Raw genomic sequence first — 20,844 nt, 5'->3', positions numbered from 1 at the left:
TCCCGATTATGCCTAGGCTTCCCATGGTTCACTTGAGACAGGGCATCAGAATGGGTATTCTCTGCTCCTATCTTAGGTGATTTTGTAGCAGAACCTCGCCATCTGAGCAACCCAACGTTTCTCCAACACCCCCAGTTTTGCTCTCTCCAAATGGGATAGAGGATTGTTATCTGTGCACACATGGACATCAGATCCAGACAGGTACTCAGCGAACTTATTTGTCATGGCCCACACCAACGCCAACAGCTTCAGTTCAAAAGGACTATAGATGTCTGGGTTCCTTTCAGAATCATGTAGAGACCGGCTGTCATAAGCGATCACTCGTTCTTTTCCCATCTGTATCTGGGATAACACTACCCCAAGTCCGTGCAAATGTCCACCTGTGTGCAGAATAAACGGCTGGATCAGTTTCAGTGCTTGCAATGCTTCATCCTCTCTTTCATCCCATTGTACGGCTCAGTTATTTTCACTCGCTGGCACCCGCTTTAACAGCTCCAGCAGCGGATTCATGATGTGGGTGAAATTCTTGATGAAATGCCTGAAATATCCCATGAGTGCCAGATAGGCTCATACGTCTTTCACGGTCTTCGGGGTTGGCCAAACCTGCACTGCAGCAAACTTTTCTCGAGATGGCCTCACTCCTTCTGCAGAGATGACATGCCCCAGGTACTCGATATGAGTGCAGAACAGATGACACTTCTGAGGCTTCACTTTCAGTCCATGTTGTTGTAGGTGGCTCAGCACTTGTTCCAGCCTCTGGAGATGTCCTTCAAACGAGGGAGCAAAAATGATGATGTCGTCCAGATAAATCAGGGTTGCTTCGAAGCTCAGATCCCATAGGCATCTTTCCATGAGCTGCTGAAACGTGCCTAGAGCATTAGCAAGACCAAATGGCATCTGGTCAAACTCTAAAACAATCCCATGGGGAGTATGAAGGCTGTCTTAGCTTGGTCTAGTTCAGACATAGGCACTTGCCAATAGCCACTCGTGAGGTCCAAAGTGGAGAAGTACTGTATTTAGCATTCTCCAAAGCGGAAAGGGACTCCTCAATCCGTGGCAGCGGGTACGAGTCTCACAGCATACAGGCGTTGAGCTTGCGATAGTCTACACAGAAAAGTAATGCTCCATCTTTCTTTCGCACCAACACAATGGAGAATGCCCAGTGGCTCTGACTTTCTCGGATCACCCCTTTCTGAAGCATCTGGGACAGCATTCCCTTCACGTCTTGGTACATCTGAGGGGGGATCTGGTGGTAACGTTCTCTGATAGGCACAGCATTTCCAGTGGTTATCTCATGAGTGATCGCCGTGGTGCATCCTAAATCATTTTTTCGTTTTGCAAACACATCTTGATATTTCCCTAACAAGGCTTCCACCTGCTGTAATTGCTGTGGCGCGAGGTCAGTCAGCTTGGCTCTCAATTGTTCTAAAATCCGGCGACCTTCTTGCAAATGTCGCAGGTCAGGTAATAATGTTGTGTCCACGGTAACTACCCAGGGATCCCTTTGTTTGACGGTAAGCTGTACGGCCTGGGGCGATACTAATTTTTCTGGCATGCACATGACTTGAGCCACCTCACTCCGGGGAGGTAAAGTGATATCCTTCTCTACTAAATTTAAGCAAGCACTGACCCGTATTGCACTGTAGCCAATGTTTGCGCAATAAGAATTCCTGATGGCAGCTGGTCGTGGTTGCCCGGCTCGATCAGAACATACACTCCTTCCAAAGGAATACAGCTGAAAGATCCTTCTTTGAGGTGTACAGGTACTCCATTGTCTTAGGAATCTTTCTGGGGACTCATCATTAAGAAGGCTTCCAAACTCCTTCAGCAAATTCATGCCCAACATGACAGTATGCTCTTTAGGTACTTCACCAGCTGTCAGCACCACCCCTTTGTGTCCTAAGTCTTTACCATAGACCACAATATTCATCCAGACCACCCCTACGACCAGGATGGGCAACTGGTTGGCTGCCGTGAGCTTAATCACTGGTTCCCATTCAGGCCGCATGAAATCAATAAAGTGGCAGCAAAAGTATACTTTGAGCATCATGGTTACCTGAGTGCCCGTATCGACTAATCAGCGTACAGCTCGTCCGTTCATTTCTGCCCAGACCAGGGGGCACGCGTACACCAGGTTGGTGGGACTTCTAGTACTTCTTGACAAAACAGGCTCTGGGCGGCATCCCCTAGGCTCAGAGCCACTTAGTTTAACAGTCAGCGTTGTAGGGACCTTCTTCTTTGCGTACACCACCAAACACGTCTTAATTCTCCACAGTTAAAACACACAGGGGGCCCTTCTCTGCCACCCATTCTCATCTCTCGCCTGGTAGCACGACCTGGTCAGGTTTCAGGCAGGCTGACAGCTTTGGCCGGGGTTTTTTTGTTTCTGCCAATTCCTCGCATATCTGCTGCATCTCTTTGTGCAAGTCTTCTGCCCATTGGGGCACAGTAACTGCGGTGGTGGACACCTCCCCACTCCGGACCTTCCCCACCAGAACTGTCACCCCCTGCTCCGGCTCACGCATGCACACTTCACTACCTATATTAGAGAAGGTCATGCTGGGTTTGACCCTCAGGTGCTCCCGTAGGGCCTTTTTTCAGCATTACATCACACAGACCCATTACCAGCTGGTCCCACAATACTACACCTATGGAGCTTACACCTACTCCATCCTTGTGAGCAATGGCAGTATGGAGCTCCTGCAGTGCATTCATAAATTGGGTCACTGTCTCCCCCTCTCTTTGAACCCGGCCAGTCGCATGTGCAGCTCTCCTACGTCAGTGGGGTCCCCATGCGTCTCCTCCAGTATCAGTAAAACCTTATCCAGGGTGTCTCTCATCTGGGGGGGTTGGAGCATGACAGAGTCCCTAGCATCCCCATCTAAAGCCATCATAGCCACCTCTGCTTCTAGGACCGGAGTCATGGGATGCATCCTCATCATCCCCCTTATGCACTCAGTCCAACTCCAGATCATGGTATTACTCCCAGTGAATTTAGGGAGGTTGTTTCACATGGCCCCCAGGGAGATGCTGGATTTGGGGCCTCCTCCAATTACTTGATCTGCCACCTCCACACCATTGTGCGATATCCTGCCGATTACATCAAGTGTAGAATTCACAGGAAACACGGGATGCCGACACAGACAGGAGATAGATCAAGAGTTAACAGGATTTTATTAACAACAATTACACTCCATGCAGGGAGGAACAGGGCAAGGAGAGGGTATGATAGAACAAAGGATGGGAAAGGGAGTTTGAATGGGATAGGACAGGGACGAACGATAGTTCAGAAAGAAATAGGGAAAGCTTATCAGACTGTAGTCTTCTGGTGTGCAGCATCTCAGGGTTCCAACAGTGACACCGGCAACAGCGGCACGTGAGGTCCAGATGAAGTCTGTGATGAACGGAGGTCCAACGATGGCACCGACAACAGCAACTCGTGGCATATCAACAAAGTCTCTGAGAAGCGGCTTGATTTCCCGTACCTAATAATGTCTGGCACGGTACTGAGTCCAACGTGAGGTACCGCCAGAATGAGCTCTCGCTCCACAGTGTGTACAAGTCTTTGTCCAATAGGTCCTGGCCTAGCCGGGAGTCCCTCATGGAGTACTACTAACGGCACAGTCTGTGGAATCAGCCATGAGTCACCTCCTGACGAGGAGAGAAGTGAGAACCTAGCAATTGGTTGCCTACTAGCAATCAACTTCTCTAAAGGGGGTCTGTCGGGGCGGCCCGGGCAAGCGAGATGCTCTGCCCCCACAGCGATCACAGTACCCGACCTGCCACTCAGCTTTCCCGTGACGAGCTCTGCTCTTTTTCACGCACGCAGCGCTATATAGTCCCGTCTCGCCTACCCCACTCACATGACCCGGTATGTCCAGCACTCTAGATCTTTCCCTGCAACATGGGTGACAGCCCCGGCAGTTCTAGAACTGGTGTGTAAAAGATACGCCTGCTCTGGTACTCCTCCTTACACAGGAATCTACAGAGACAAAAGGGCTGTGTGGCACTCTTGTATGGTGCTCAAATAGGGTTCCATCCCGTAAAATAGCAGAAAAAGGAATTTGGCGCTCCAATATTTTAATGCTTTAATTATCTATGTTTATTGCACATAAAAAAGTAATCCACTCATGCAATTTGACGTTTCAGCCTATACTGGCCTTCTTCAGAACAGATAGTAGAACAAATTGCAGGTAATGGTTGCTTTAACCGCTTCCCGACCGCCAACTGTAGATAAACGTCGGCGCTTGCTGGGCTTTGTGCAGCGCCGATGTTATCTACTGTCGGCGGTTTTATGCCCCCCGGGACCCCCACATACCTTATAACGTGGGGATCCTGCTGCACAATGCATGCTGGGACCCCCGACGTCATCAAGACCTGATTGGTTCAGGTTCTGATGATGTCAGCGTTACAGCAGCCAATGAGAGAGCTCGCTGGGAAAGCTGCTTGTTTCCCGGCGATCTCACTCATTGTAACGCCACTTCTCCTCTGATCTCGCACTGACAGGAGAACAGAGGAGAAACAGCGTTACTGTGTGACAAGATCGCTGCCTGGCACAGCTGATCGCTGCCTGGCACAGCTGTGCCATGGCAGCGATCTTGTCACACACTAACGCTGCTTCTCCTCTGATCATCTGTCAGTGTGAGATCAGAGGAGAAGTGGCGTTACTATGTGCCAGGCAGCGATCTTGTCACATAGTAACGCTGCTTCTCCTCTGATCATCTGTCAGAGTGAGATCAGAGGAGAAGTGGCATTACTATGTGCCAGGCAGCGATCTTGTCACATAGTAATGCTGCTTCTCCTCTGATCTCCTGTCAGTGCGAGATCAGAGGAGAAGTGGCATTACTATGAGTCATATCGCAGTGCAGCAATCTTGTCACAAAAAAAAAAGTAAAGAAAAAAAAGCAGGTACGCAGTTTAGGGTTAGGGCTTGGGCTAGGGTTAGGGCTAGGGTTAGGGCTAGGGCTAGGATGAGGGTTATGGGTGTGTTGGTGTTAGGTTTGTGATTAGGGTTATGGTTAGGGTTGGGATTAGGGTTAGGGGTGTGTTGTGGTTAGGGTTGGAATTAGAATTGGGGGTTTCCACTGTTTAGGTACATCAGGGGCTCTGCAAACGCAACATGACGCTCGCAGACCATTCCATCAAAGTCTGCATTCCAGAACGTCACTACTTCCCTTCCGAGCCCCACCATGTGCCCAAACAGTAGTTTTCTCCCACATATGGGGTACCAGCGTACTCAGGACAAATTGGACAACAACTTTTTGAGTCCAATTTCTCCTGTTACCCATGTGAAAATAAAAAATTGGGGGCTAAAAGATCATTTTTATGGAAAAAACTTCTGTGAAGCACTTGGGGGTTCAAAGTGCTCACGACACATCTAGATAAGTTCCTTAAGGGGTCTAGTTTCCAAAATGGGGTCACTTGTTGGGGGTTTCCACTGTTTAGGTACATCAGGGGCTCTCCAAATGCGACATGGCGTCCGATCTCAATTCCAGCCAATTCTGCATTGAAAAAGTCAAATGGCACTCCTTCCTCTCTGAGCTCTGCCGTGTGCCCAAACAGTGGTTTAGCCCCACATACGGGGTATCGGCATATTCGGGAGAAATTGCACAAAAAATTTTGTGGTTCATTTTCTCTTTTTACACTTGTAAAAGTAAAAAAAAAATGGTTTTAATGTAAAATGTTTGTGAAAAAACGTTAAATGTTTGTTTTTCCTTTCCACAGTCCATTCATTCATGTGAAACACCTGAAGCGTTAATAAACTTCTTGAATGTGGTTTTGAGTACAGTGAGAGGAGCAGTTTTTAGGATGGTGTCACTTTTGGGTATTTTCTGTTATATTGACCCCCCAAACTCACTTCAAATGTGAGGTGGTACCTAAAAAAAATGGTGTTGTAAATTTTGTTGTAAAATTGAGAAATCGCTGGTCAACTTTTAACCCTTATAACTTCCTAACAAAAAAAAATTATGTTTCCAAAATTGTGCAGATGTAAAGTAGACATGTGGGAACTGTTATTTATTAACTATTTTGTGTGATATCACTCTCTGATTTAAGGGCATAAAAATTAAAAGTTTGAAAATTGCAAAATTTTCTAAATTTTCGCCAAATTTCTATTTTTTTTAACAAATAAGCGCAAGTCGTATCTAAGAAATTTTACCACTATCATGAAGTACAATATGTGACGAGAAAACAATGTCAGAATCAATAGGATCCGTTGAAGCGTTCTAGAGCTATGACCTCATAAAGTGACACAGGTCAGAATTGAAAAAATTGGCCCGGTCACGAAGGCAAAAATAGGCTCTGGTGTGAAGGGGTTAATGGCAATAAAGTATTATGCAGAGAAAATAAACGACGCTGGGGAAAGAGCACAACTCTTCAAAAGCACGGTTGTGTTCTTTTCTAAAGAAATGCATTTTTAGAGCATAGTTAAAACTATGGATACTGGGGTTCACTTAAAATTTCCTGGGTAGTGCATTCTAAAGAACTGGTGAAGAGTGAGAGAAGTTCTGGAAATGGAGGAGGGATCTTTAGTTTATAGAAAATGATAGTCTTAGGGCATTAGCGGAATGGACAGTCTTGGCAGGGTGGTTGATATAAATGAGGGAGAAGAAGTAGGGCTGTGCATAATTGTGAACAGCTTTGTGGGTGAAAGTGAAAACCTTATATTGTATTCTGTAGCAAATGAGCAGCCAAGGCTATGACTGGCACAGAATGGAGGTATTGTTGTAGCAGATGAAAATAAATATGACCCTGTCTGCTGCATTCAGGATAGATTGGAGAGGGGAGAATTTATTAAGAGGGAAGCATTTTAATAAAGAGTTACAATAATCCAGATGAGAATGAATCACAGCAACAGTAAAAGTTTTTGCACAGTCAAAGGTAAGAAAAGCTTGAAATTCTTGAAATGTTTTTGAGGTGCAGCTAATGTAAGCAAGTAGGTGATTGGAAATAGGATATAAATAGTGATGCGTACATGTGCTCTAATAAGGTTGTTATCCGAGCACACTCATGTGCTAATAGAGTATCCTCGTAGTACTCGAAAACTATGTTCAAATCGCAGCAGGCTGCAAAGCTTTATGTTTTAAGTAGAGATAAGTGACTTTGCCTTTTTTCGGGTCGAGTCGGGTTTCATGAAACCCGACTTTCGCAAAAGTCGGGTCGAACGAAATCGGCCGACTATAGGGAAAAGTCGGAGGCCAACTGAAACACGAAACCAATTGCAAATCAATGGGGAAGCAAAGTCGGCAGGGAGTGGAAGACAGTAAACACAACTACAGTGCCCATTTTTATTATTATTATTATGCATTTATATAGCGCCATTTATTCCATGGCACTTTACATGTGAAAAGGGGAAATATAGACAAGTATAATAAACATGTGTAAGACAAGGGACACACAAGTACATAAGGAGAGGGGACCCTACCCGCGAGGGCTCACAGTCTACAGGGATGGGTGAGGATACAGTAGGAGAGGGTAGAGCAGATCGTGCGGTGGTTCAGTTGACCGAGGATCATTGCAGGCTGTTTGCTTGTCGGAACAGGTAGGTCTTCAGGTTCTTCTTGAAGGTTTCCGTTGATTGTGAGAGTCTGATCTGTTGCGGCAGGGAGTTCCAGAGTATGGGGGAAGCACGGGAGAAGTCTTGCATGCGGTTGTGGAAAGAAGAGATAAGGGGGGAGTAGAGAAGGAGATCTTGAGATGATCGAAGGTTGCATGCTGGTAGGTACCTAGAGACCATGTCACAGATGTATTGAGGAGACAGGTTGTGGATGGCTTTGTATGTCATGGTTATTGTTTTGAATTGTAGCCTCTGGGCAATAGGAAGCCAGTGAAGGGCCTGGCATAGGGGGGAGGCAGGGGAATAGCGGGGAGACAGGTGGATTAGTCAGGCAGCAAAGTGTAGGATGGACTGGAGCGGAGCCAAAGTGCTAGAGGGGAGGCCAGAGAGTAGGAGGTTGCAGTAGTCGAGGCGGGAGATGATAAGAGCATGCACTAATGTTTTTGTGGTTTCGTGGTTGAGGAATGAGCGGATCCGGGAAATATTTTTGAGTTTGAGGGGGCAGGAGGAGGCGAGGGCTTGGATATGTGGTTTGAAAGAGAGCGCAGAGTCAAGGATCACCCCAAGGCACTGAGCGTGCGGGACTGGGGAAAGAGAGCAGCCGTTGACATTGATGGATAGGTCTGGTGGAGAGGTAGAGTGAGATGGGGGAAAGATGATGAATTCTGTTTTGTCCATGTTCAGTTTGAGAAAGCCAGCAGAGAAGAAGGCTGAGATAGCAGACAGACATTGTGGGATTTCAGTCAGTAAGGATGCGAGGTCGGGTCCAGATAGGTAGATCTGTGTGTCATCGGCATAGAGGTGATACTGCAAACCATGGGATTCTATGAGCTGTCCCAAGCCGAAGGTATAGATGGAGAATAGTAGGGGTCCTAGGACAGAGCCTTGGAGAACACCAACAGACAGGGGGCGAGGTGAGGAGGTGGTGTGTGAGAGGGAGACACTAAATGTTTGGTCTGTTAGGTATGATGAGATCCAGGATAGTGCCAGGTCTGTGATGCCAAGAGATGAGAGAGTCTGCCAAATTTCAATGCCAAAAACATCTATTCTTATAACTGAAGCTTGTCAACCTTAATTTACTTCCTAATAATAGTTACACATTGAAAACTGGGGGTTATTTGGCTAAAGTTGTGGGGGGGTTGGGCTGGCTCCAGGTTTTCGTGTGCCCTGGGCCAAAGAGCGTCAGTGCGCCCCTTTAACACATACCACAACTCATGATGCTCCAATACGCCACAGAAATATAGGTATAGTACAATGACACATACTTCACTGCTTACATGACATGACTGATCTATTTTAAATTGTACAATACCTAAAAACTAGGACAGTATATTACTCCATACAGTGTTATGGCCACCACATTGTGCGCCATACAGAATAATGAGCCCCATATATTTCTCCATACCAAATAATTAGTCACATATAATGTTCCATACAGTATATGATGAGCTCCACATAATGCTCCATATATAATGGGCCCCATTTGTAATGCTCCAGTGTATAATGGGCCCCTTAGATGCTGCTCCAGTGTCTGATCTGCCCCATTTACAATGCTCCAGTACATGATGGGCCTCATGGATGATGCTCCAGTGTATAATGCGCCCTAATAATGCTCCATATATAATGGGCCCCATTTGTAATGCTCCAGTGTATAATGGGCCCCTTAGATGCTGCTCCAGTGTCTGATATGCCCCACTTACATTGCTCCAGTACACGATGGGCCCTATTTTTAATTAGCCCAGGCATGGTATGTGAAAAGAGCTCCATGGAGTAATCTGAGGTGTGTGCTTCCACATCCTTCACTTTTGGTGTGGGTGAAGGACATAAGGAAAGGGGTTGCTCCTGACCAGAAGCCTGCAGTTACGACTCAGTGCTTGCATTTTTTACAACTTCAGAAGAGGAGGAGACAGAGCTGGAGGCTGTTTCAGCAATGTAAGCCACAAACAGTTCCTGATACTCCGGCTTTAAAAGAAGTCTACCTACTCCCAGAAAGAGGTGCCTTACATGCCTTCCAGAGCTACACCATGACGCTGGCTCAACACCTCCTGCCTTAGCTGCTATTGTGTTTTTGGCACTACCAGCAGATGCACCACCACCACCATCAGTACCAGGTGGCCCTCCACACCCACATTCGCGTCCTCTTCCACCATACTTCCTCATGTTTTTGAAAATGGACCCAAAATACCAGCAGATATATGGTACTGTATCAGAAGTGTAAAGCTCTATACAGTCTATGGATAACAGTAAATCTCTGTATATATTTCATGAGGCATACACAGATGCTCACAGGCTCAGTATGGATTACCCAATAAAATAACAAGTTGAAAAAGGGTACAGTATCACCAGATACAAGGTATATATAGTATAGTGTAAACATTCTGATTCTACGTATACATTTCAAGAGGCAGACACAAACGCTCTCAGGCCCAGTATGGATTACACAAGAATATGAAAGCTGTAAATGGGTTATGTAAGACAAGCGTACAGCTGTATACCGTGTTGGGGTAATCGTAAAGTTCCAAATATATTGCCGGAGTAACAGACAGACGTTTACGGGCTCATTATGGATTACACCAGAATCTAAATAGCTAAAATGGTTATTGTATCAGAAGCGTTCTGCTGTATACAGTGTTGGCCAAATTGAAAATATCGGTATATATTTCCGTAGTCACCCTCAGACGCTCACTCAGTTTGGTTTTGACAATAATAAAAAAATGTTGTAAAAAAGGTCCTGGATAACAAGATAGCAAGTATATATTTTTTTGAGGGTTCAATTGAAATCTCCGTATAAATAGTCCCGTAGTCACTCTCAGACGCTCACACAGTATGGATTTGACCGTAATGCTAAATGTCGAGCAAAGGTACTGTATAACAAGATACAAGCTGTATCGAGTATAGTGTAAAAATTTGTTTCTCCGATTCACCGTATATATAGAAGGCGTAACCCACACACGCTCACTCACTATGGATGATGTAGGGAAGGTGGACTGACAAACAAACCAGCCTGTAGTGAGAAGCAGAGGTGTAGCGCAGTGTAGGTGTGAAACCGCTAAGATAAAGAGAAAGGGTGCATATTTTAGCTTGCCCATTGGAGGGCAGTGGAGAGTGTAAGAGTGGGACTGAATAACTGCCATTGGTCAAAGAAACTGTTAGGTGATGGTGGGCGGAGTTACCAGAACTGGAAGTAAAAAAGGCTGAGGGAAGGCTCTGGAAGAGATAGTCAGAGAAGGGAGCACAGTAAAGAGGAAGTTCTGCTGAGGAAATAGAGACAGTGGAAAGGCTCCAGAGAGGACTGACAGTTGAGGCGGTCATGGGAGGGTGGCCCAGAGGACGGTAGCCGCAGACAAAGATGGCCTGGGGCTATCACACAGACGGTGTGCAAAGACTGGTGTAGTGCTGTGGTGGTTGGGCCTAGGCCAGTGGAAGAGCCACAGAGGACTCCATGATTAAAGATACAAAGGAAGTGAAGGTACCGGGGCCTGTGTACAGAGAAATGTGAAACAGCTGTGGTGAATTGCTGTTGTCGACAGAAGGATGGACACTAAAAATGGACCTGTTCAATACAAACTCTGTCTCAGTCTCGTGTTTGTCTGCGGCAAGAAGAGGGTCCCCTCCACAGTTAGTTATCCTACAGATGATACCTTAATACAAATTTTTGAAACAAGGTACTGTGTCAACACATACCAGGTGTGTCCAGTCTAGGGTTAAATTTCCATCTATACTTCTGGAGTCAGACACAGACACTCACAGGCTCACTATGTACTACACCAGAATTAAAAAAGAAAAAGGGAAAGGTATTCATAGCGTACACCAGTATACAGTGTTGTGGTACTTTTAAATCTTCATATATATGTCAATCTCAGTAAGCCAGTCCAGAATCTCGGCTACTGGAAACTACATGGATACAAGACGCAAAGTCGAGTGTTAGCAGAAATTTTGAAATTACTCATAGCGGGAAAACCTCCCAGTAGATGTTGCAGAGGCGATGCAGACCCTTAATTACTGTGTCTGTGGAGAAAGCGAAAAAGGTTCTTTGTGAAGAAAGGATTGCTTTATCGCAGTAGCGTGGATCACATCACCGTTACTCGTCTCCATCAAATTGTGATCACAGGGAGAGATGTACCCATGGTCCTCACTGCCTATCATGATGTGTCTGGTCATTTTGGAGTGCAAAAGACAGAAGCCACAGGCTGTAGGCGATTCTATTGGATTGGCCTGAGAGGAAACATTGAAAAATGGTGGCAGGAATGTCACACGTCTGTGACTATCACAACTGTGAAAGGTGATCATAAACCAACACTGCATCCGCTTGTAAGTTGACGTCCATTTCAAATGGTAGCCATTGATCATCTGAAGGTAGAGGCCAGCAGGACAGGCCATAGCTGCATCTACAGTTGAGCGACTTTGGTCGGAAACCCTAAAACATGAAACACTTCTGCATACGACTGGAGTGTACGGCCGATCAACGGATGTGCGAGCACAGTCTTCGCACCTTATGGAGCAGGGATATTAACTCCGGATAATTATTAAGGAAGCACTGCACCACCAGGTTCAAAGTGTGAGCCAGGCAAGGTATGTGTGTGAGTTTTGCACGGGCTATGGCTGCCACAAAATTACGGCCGTTATCACTGACAACCTTGCCTGCCTCAAGATGTAGACTGCCCAGCCATGACTCTGTTTGTCGCTGCAAGTAGTCGGCCAGTACCTCCGGCTCTTTAACACAGCCTGCTGACGCTTACCACTAGCTGTTCGATAGTGGGACACCTCGTGTGCAACACTGCCAGCTGCGGATATAGTGCTCGTGCGACTGCGCTCTTTGGACGAGCTTTCGCTGATAGACGAGGAGGAGGAGCGAAAGCCTACAGCCAAGTGTTTCCTATACCGTGGGCTAGGCAGCACTGTTCCACCACCGCTGCCCCAGTGGAGCCTGAATCCACCACATTAACCCAGTGCGCAGTAATGGACACATAACGGCCCTGGCCATGCCTACTGGTCCATGCATCCATGCATCTGTTGTGAGGTGCACCTTTCCACTCACTGACTGTTTTAGTGCATGGACAATGCATTCTTTCTCATGGAGGGCAGGGATGGCTTTTTGAGAAAAGAAGTGCTGACTGGGTAGGTCATAGCGTGGGACAGCGTAGGCCATGAGGTCGCGGAAAGCTTCGCTTTCAACCAAACGGTAGGGCATCATCTCTAATGAGATTAGTTTGGCAATGTAGGCGTTCAAACACAGTGTACGCAGATGAGAGGATGAGTACTTTCTTGTCCTACTCAGAGTGTCTGGTAGGGTGAGCTGGACTGGAGAGCTGCATATGGGGGAAGTAGCGGTGGACCGGATGGAGTAAGAGGGGGTTGGTGATGGTATTGGTGGTGATGGCCTAGATTCAGGGTTGTGTTGCAAAACCATTGTGATTCCCTGAGTGCTTTGGCCTTGCGACGACACCTCTACATTTAGTGCTGGTGGTGTGCTTAATGGTGGCGGTGGTCTTACAGTGGGGGTAGCGATGGAGCGCTGTTGGCTACCTTCAGTCAGAGCTGATGCACATGTGCTACCTGAGGTTTTGTAGTCCGTCCACGCTTGCAAGTGCATGTTGATTAAATGTCTAAGCATGCAACAGGTATTCACATATCTGAGTTGTTTACCTCGGCTAAAGGTCCTTCCGCACTTCTTACAGGTAACCTTTGTCTCATCAGTAGGATTTTGGACAAAGAAGTGCCACATTGCACTCTTCCTAATATGGTAAACATTTTCTGGCCTTGCACGCTGTGCTAAGATGACCGTCTGGTCAAGCTGTCCTGCAACTCTTTTAGTTTTTGTTCCACGTTTTAGGACAGCTACGGGCCTGCTAGATAACCGCTGTTGCGATGTCAAAGCCTGCTGCGGATCCTTCTCCTTATCTGAACTATTGCCAGCGCCACCCTCCTCCCCCAATGGATGCCAATCCAGGTCCAGAACTGGGTCATCCATCACCTCCTCTTCAAAGTCATCTGCACCTTCCTCTTTACCTTCCTCTGTGTCACCGTGTAAGGTGGTATAGTATGCAGGAAGGGGCACCTGGATTTCATCAGGGTCAGATTCTGGCTCAATAGACTGTGATGGCAATGTATTGCTCTGGGTCGATGTACCAGCAGAATCAGCTAGCAGTGGCTGTGCGTCCGTGCACTCCATGTAAGATTCATCTTGGACTGGGGAATTCAGGATTTGACTGGATAACCCAGGCATGGTATGTGAAAAGAGCTCCATAGAGTAATCTGAAGTGTGGGTTGCCGCATCCTTAACTTTTGGTGGTGGTGAAGGACACAAGGAAAGGGTTTTTTGTCACCAGAACCCTGCACTGATGACTCCGTGCTTGCAGGTTTCAACCGTTCAGAAGAGGAGGCAATAGAGCTGTTTCGGCAATGTACGCCAAAACCTGTTCCTGATGCTCCGGCTTTAAAAGCGGTTTTCCTACTCCAAGAAAAGGCAACCTTACAGGCCTTCTTGGGCCAGAGGATGACGCAGGCTCAACACCTCAGTACCAGCTGCGCCCCACTGCCCACGTCCACGGCCTCTTCCACCATACTTCCTCATGTTTGGGAAAATGTACCAAAAATACCAGCAGAGAGATGGTACTGTATGATGAGCGTCCAGCTGTGTAAGGTGTATTATACAAATTAAATAAATGTATATATTATGTTAGTCACAGACACTCTCACAGTATGTATTGGACCGTAATCCAACAAGCAGTTAGACGGAACTGTATCAGAAGTGTACAGCTGTATACGATTTTTGTGCAACTAGCAATCTCCGTATATGTATTTACGGAGTGTCACACACACGCTGACTAGGTATAAAAGTGACTGTAATGCGAACAGCAGATATACAATACTGTTGGAGAATCGGACAGCTCTATGCGATGTGTGTATGTAAAATTGTCAAGCTCCGTATATTTGTATATGGACTGATACACGCTGTCTCTGTCTAGTTTTGACCGTAATCAAACAGCAGATATACAAAACTGTTTGAAAAACGGACACAACTCCAAGGTGTAGGTCTGGAAAAATGGACAAACTCCTCGGCTTTTTCTTCCAGAGTCACACCCAGATAGCTTCTATTTGTCTGTGATACCAGCCGGTACACGGTAGTGTGTGAGGAGCGTACACCGCTAGACGGTGTGTGAAAAAATGAACCCTCAGTAACTCACCAGGACAAAATAATAAAATTTGGAGTGCTTTGAAAAAAGCAGTTTGAACAGTAGTGTGCACACAGCAATGCAGCTAGCAGGTAGCCTTAAAAGGCAGCCTAATCACCACCAGCGCTGCTGCACACAACAAAAATACTCCCCTTTCACTGCACACTTACTGTACAGTGAAAAGCGCTATCAGCAGAAGCAGTTTTTTTTTCTTCTTCCCTGCCTAACGCTCTCCCTGTTCAGAATCAGCAGCAGCACCTCTCCCTATTGTAAGATCGACAGAAGATGGCGGTCAGCGTTCACAGCCTTTTATACCCACTGTGACGCCACACAAAGCCAGCCAATCACTTCAATGCCCTTCTCTAAGATGGTGCTGGCCGCTGCACATGTCATCGCGTTGCCCACAGTGTGCGTCCTCCATCATTGGGTGAGAAAAGGCGCTGAAAGCATCATTTGAAAAGCGACTTTGGCGCGCTGATCTGCGAACTCATGGCCGACATCACGCTAGGGTCGGGTTTCGATAGGCGAAACCCAACTTTGGCGAAAGTCGGCGATTTTTGAATCTGACCAACCTGTTTCGCTCAACTCTAGTTTTAAACATAAACCTACAATGGATTAAGTATTTGGACAAAAATTATTTTCTTCACAGATTTCCAGCACACCCAAAACAATGCTAAAATAAATGCATATGCTGCATGTGCCAGGGTTGCCGTTGTCTTTGCAAGTATGTTTTGCGTGTAGGGTATGTGGTTCCTTATACATCACTTACCAGTGTCTTAGGCTAGTTTCACACTTGCTTTTTTTTGCAGCGCGTTTTTCCCGCAAAAAAAACGCATTGAAAAAACGCATACAAAAGCATACAACTGCTGCGTTTTTTTCAAGCATTTTTATGAGCATGCATGAAAAAAACGCAGCGTTTTTATGCATTTGTATGCGTTTTTAGTGCGTTTTTACCGCGTTTGCGTTTTTTTCCAACATTTTTAGGTGGCCCCTCACACTACCCAAACCATGACTTTACTAACCCTAACCCTGACCCTAACCCTAACCCTAACCCTGACCCTAACCCTTAACCAAATCATACTTAACCCTAACCCAAACCCTAAACCCTAACTAACCCTAACCCTAACCCTAACCCTGACCCTAACCCTAACCCTGACCCTAACCCTAACCCTGACCCTAACCCTAACCCTAACCCTGACCCTAACCCTTAACAAAACCATACTTAACCCTAACCCTGACCCTAACCCTGACCCTAACCCTTAACCAAACCATACTTAACCCTAATCCTGACCCTAACCCTGACCCTAACCCTAACCCTGACCCTAACCCTTAACAAAACCATACTTAACCCTAATCCTGACCCTAACCCTGACCCTAATCCTTAACAAAACCATACTTAACCCTAACCCTGACCCTAACCCTGACCCTAACCCTGACCCTAACCCTAACCCTAACCCTGACCCTAACCCTTAACAAAACCATACTTAACCCTAATCCTGACCCTAACCCTGACCCTAACCCTTAACCAAACCATACTTAACCCTAACCCTGACCCAAACCCCAACCCTAACCCTGACCCTAACCCTAACCCTAAACCCCCTTAACTAACCCTAACTCTAACCCAAACCCCTAAATTCCATGGTTAAAAAAAAAAAACGCATATGCAAAAAAACGCATACATGAGCATGCCAGTGCGCACATATGCGCATCCATAGGCTATAATGGCCATTTTTAGCGCAAAACGTGCGCATATGTGCGCATGCGCTTTTTTGCAGGGCCAAAAAATGCAACATGCTGCGTCTGGAAAATACAAACGCACACCCCAAAAAAACGCAGCGCATGAAAATCGCATACATGCGCTTACAAGCGCGCAGGTATGCGCACCCATGTTAAATATAGGGGAAAAAACGCATGCGCACATGTGCGTTTTTTTCCAGCGCTAAAAAACGCAAATGTGAAACCAGCCTTATATTGTAACACAGCTAATTCAGAACATGAGGGAGATGAGGTTGGGGATGATGGTGATTGCAAATTCTTCATCAATCGCTGGGTATTGATGGCACTTAAAATTCTGTATGTGTGAAAGTTAAGAAGGTTATGGTAAGAGAGTGAGCACTAGTAAAATCATACACTAAGAAAAGCCAAGAGAAGACAAGGTCCAGTGCATTTTTATTTTCATATATAGGAGAGTTGGCAAGCTGTGAATGGCTTAGAGAGGAGGTTAGAGATAAAAGAAGAATGGCATGTGTAAGGAGGAATTATCAGTGGAGATTTTAAAGTTCCCCATAATGAGAGTGGGAATGCAACAGCAAAGAAATTAGTGACGCCAGGTTGCAATGTGATCCTGGATCTGATGGCATTGGACATTGTGTTTTCATTTTTTAAGACCTGTAACATTTCTATTTTAAGTTACAAAAATAAAAACAAAAATGGAGCTGTGTGATGGATTGTTTTTTCAATGGCAAGCTGACATTTTTAATGACAGCATTTTGGGGTAGACAATATTATTATCATTTCTTATTACATTTTGTGACAGAGTTGCTTGAAAATGGAAAATCTGGCATTTTTTTTTTTACTTTTGACTTGTACCATATGTTTTAATTAGTTTTATATTTGGATATATTAGAATATTAGACTTTTACAAATGCAATGATGCTAAATGTATTCATTTTTAATTATTTAAAGGGATTTATATTTATGGGGTAATATATAAAAAAGAGGCTGTTACTCTTAAATTTGTCCTTTTAAAATATGTACTTTATTTTTTAAAGTGATTTCAATAAGACAAAAATGTAGTGTAAACCTATACTGAGATTATTAAACATAAATACTTATGAATAAGTCCTATTTATTTTTTCTCTAGAAAAAAGAAAGAAATGTGCTCTTGCACATAATCCAAAATTTGCTGAAATCATAGGTCTAAAGGAAGCTTATTACAGCAATGATGAAGCTACCATAAAGTGTAACAGAGGATACAAGATGTACGGATCGGCAACAATCCGTTGTATTGATGGGAAATGGGAACAACCTCCAGAGTGCTACGGTAAGTTTTTTGTTCTTTCACATATATTTTTCATATATAGACATTTTTAGAATAAATATATTTTAAATGTTGTGCTGATTAATTTCAGTCTATTGGTTATCTTTATAGAAAAGCCATCAAAATATTGCCAAAAGTCAACAAAGCCTCTTACCACTTCAATAATACTTTATATACCAGCCTATTCAGAATGTCCTATTCAAAAATATAATTATTTTTAACATAACTGATGTAAAAAATGAACAGTGAGAGTCAGACAGATGTTAGTGATTTTTCACATATGCAAAAATGGTCCTAGTGTGATCAGTGTTATTCATCCAATTTTCATTAGTGTTTGGTCAGTGTGTCAGTTTATACCATCAGTCATTCATTGATTTTAATAAATGAAAAAAAGCTTCTCCTATTGATTGGAATGGTAATTAAAGAGACTTTATGGATTTCAGATTGATGACATCAGTGTGCAGTCTGTGATTTTCATATCCCTATAGACTTAAATGCCCAATTTTGATAAATGATAAGAGCTGGCACGGAGATACCACTATGACAAATGTGTGGCCTGTATTTTTTTTTTGGATAAATACTGCTGTATTTAACTACAGTGACAGCCAGGCCAAAAAAAGAAAACCACCATAAACTGGCAAAATTTTGAGCACGCATATCTAGATATGAGCAACCACGGAGATACCACTATGACAAATGTGTGACCTATATTTTTTTTGTCTAAATACTGCTGTATTTAACTACAGTGACAATCAGTCCAAAAAAGAAAACCGCCGTAAACTGGCCAAACTTTGAGCACGCACAGATATAAGTTGGCACGGAGATACCACACCAAATAATGTGTGGCCTGTATTCCAATTACAACTGCTATATACGGCTAATATATCCTACAGGTAGCAGCAGCAGCACAAGTACACAGTAAAGGAATGGACCCTATTAATGTATGTAATGATCTATATACACACACAAAGTGCCTGCAGGCCTTGCACTGATGTGTATAGAGTGACGTACACTCCCCTGCCTGCCTAACCCTGGAACCTATATACTCTGGAATTAGTCCTTAGAAGGACTGTTGCTTTAGCTGGATGTGAGTAGTTTAGGATGGTAGACCCCACACTAACTAATAAATCCCCATTTCTGACCCTATATCAGCAGCAGCTCTCCCTACACTATCTAAATCCAGAGCTGAATGCGCCAAGCAGGGCTGCGTCCGGTCTCTTATACCCCTGATGATGCTGTGTGGCCAGCCAATCACTGCATGACCACAACAAAGATGGCTGCAGTGTTTCATGGCCTGGCAGACAATCCCTGCATTGTGATTGGGTCTGTAAAGTCTGCCAAAAAAGCTGGGTGGAGACCCAAGTTACCGCCAAGTAATCACGGATATGCTCGGTGCTCATCACTACTCACCACACATCTAGATAAGTTCATTAAGGGGTCTAGTTTCCAATATGCTGCCACTTGTGGGGGTTCCCACTGTTTAGGCATATCAGGGGCTCTCCAAATTCGACATGGTGTCCGATCTCAATTCCAGCCAATTCTGCAATGAAAAAGTCAAACGGCGCTCCTTCCCTTCCAACCTCTGCCATGCACCCAAAAAGTGGTTTAGCCCCAAATAAGGGGTATTGGCGTATTCAGGAGAAATTGCATAACAAATTTTGTGGTTCATTTTCTCTTTATACACTTGTGAAAATAAAAAATTGGTTCTGAAGTAAAATCTTTGTAAAAAAAAAGGTTAAATGTTAATCTTTTGTTGTAAAACTGAGAAATTGCTGGTCAACTTTTAACCCCTATAAGTTCCAAACAAAAAAGTTTGCTTCCAAAATTGTGCTGATGTAATGTAGACATGTGGGAAATGTTATATATTAAGTATTTTGTGTGACATTACTCTCTGATTTAAGGGCATAAATATTAAAAGTTTTCAAATTGCAAAATTTTAAACATTTTTGCCATAGTTCTGTTTTTTCATAAATAAACACAAGTTATATCAAATAAATTTTACCACTATCATGAAGTACAATATCTCACGAAAAACCAGTCTCAGAATCAGAGGGATCAGATGAAGCGTTCCAGAGTTATTACCTCGTAAAGGGACAGTGATCAGAGTTGTAAAAATTGGCCTGGTCATTAAGCTGCAAATTGTCTCTGTCAATATGGGGTTAAAATGTCACTCTCCACAAGGAGAAACATTACTATTTGGATCCCGGTCAGAGATTTAGATGGAAACCCCAAAGTAAGTGGTCAGTGTAGGATGCTGGATAAATGTGATCATAAATGTTATGTAAAATGTTCCCAATTAAAGCTTCAACTCAATCCACAAGCAAGCAAGTCCCCACTCAGGTCCGTCATCTGTTAACAGAAATATAGGGTCTTCCATGTTACTGGTAGCACAAAGGTTCTAGAAAAGCTAAACGGCTCCTCGACCCCAAAAGAAATTCAGCAAATTTTCGGCTCCCAAATCCAACGCCCCCTCCCTTATGAGCCCCAGTGTGCCTAAACTACATTTAGCACCAACATGTCTGTCATTTCTGTAGTGATGAGAGCCCGTCTAACTTACGGGTGCATGTCTCCAGAAACATGAGCTGGGCATAACGTACTGGTCACTACTGTACAGCGTACTTGTCACTACAACAGGAGTTTACAATTCTCACTCTGTAACATCCACTACTGCTTGTTTCTGGAAAACACCCATGGAATCAAAATCATCACTCACTACATCTGTAGATAAATTCCCAAAGGGTTATAAATTCCAAAATGTGGTCACTTGAGGGGGGTTCTGCTGTTTTAGCACTAAGGGGGCTCTGTATGGAGTCCGCAAACTATTCTAGGAAAATCTGTGTTCCAGGAGGCAAATAGTGTTCCGTCCCTCCAGAGTCTCTCCGTATGGCTAAGTAGTACTGTACAGCCACATATGATGTATTGCCACGTTCAGTAGAAATTGTAAGACAAATTTTGCTGCCATTTTTTCCCATTTCGCAGTATGAAAAGGTATAAATTGGGGCTAACACACAGTCTTGGTGGTAAAAATGTAAATTATTTTATCTTCACTGCTCAATGGTATAAAAATCTGTGAC

The 20,844-nt window shown here is 44.5% G+C and overlaps 1 protein-coding gene across 3 annotated transcripts in view; it reads left to right on the top strand.

The window, feature by feature from the left end:
- CFH (complement factor H) overlaps nucleotides 1-20,844 on the top strand; it is a 712,377-nt gene that overhangs the window by 491,272 nt on the left and 200,261 nt on the right. For all 3 annotated transcript variants that reach the window (XM_073582879.1, XM_073582878.1, XM_073582877.1), the window contains one exon: nucleotides 17,594-17,773. In XM_073582879.1, the coding sequence (XP_073438980.1) occupies nucleotides 17,594-17,773 (180 nt within the window). The remainder of the gene's footprint in view (nucleotides 1-17,593; nucleotides 17,774-20,844) is intronic.

The sequence above is a fragment of the Dendrobates tinctorius genome, unplaced genomic scaffold, assembly GCF_039654945.1.
Source record: "Dendrobates tinctorius isolate UK_male_01 unplaced genomic scaffold, ASM3965494v1 ptg000074l, whole genome shotgun sequence".
Taxonomy (NCBI): Eukaryota; Metazoa; Chordata; class Amphibia; order Anura; family Dendrobatidae; genus Dendrobates; species Dendrobates tinctorius.
Note: the sequence above shows the minus strand (reverse complement) of the source record. Positions and strands in the feature narration are given on the sequence as shown.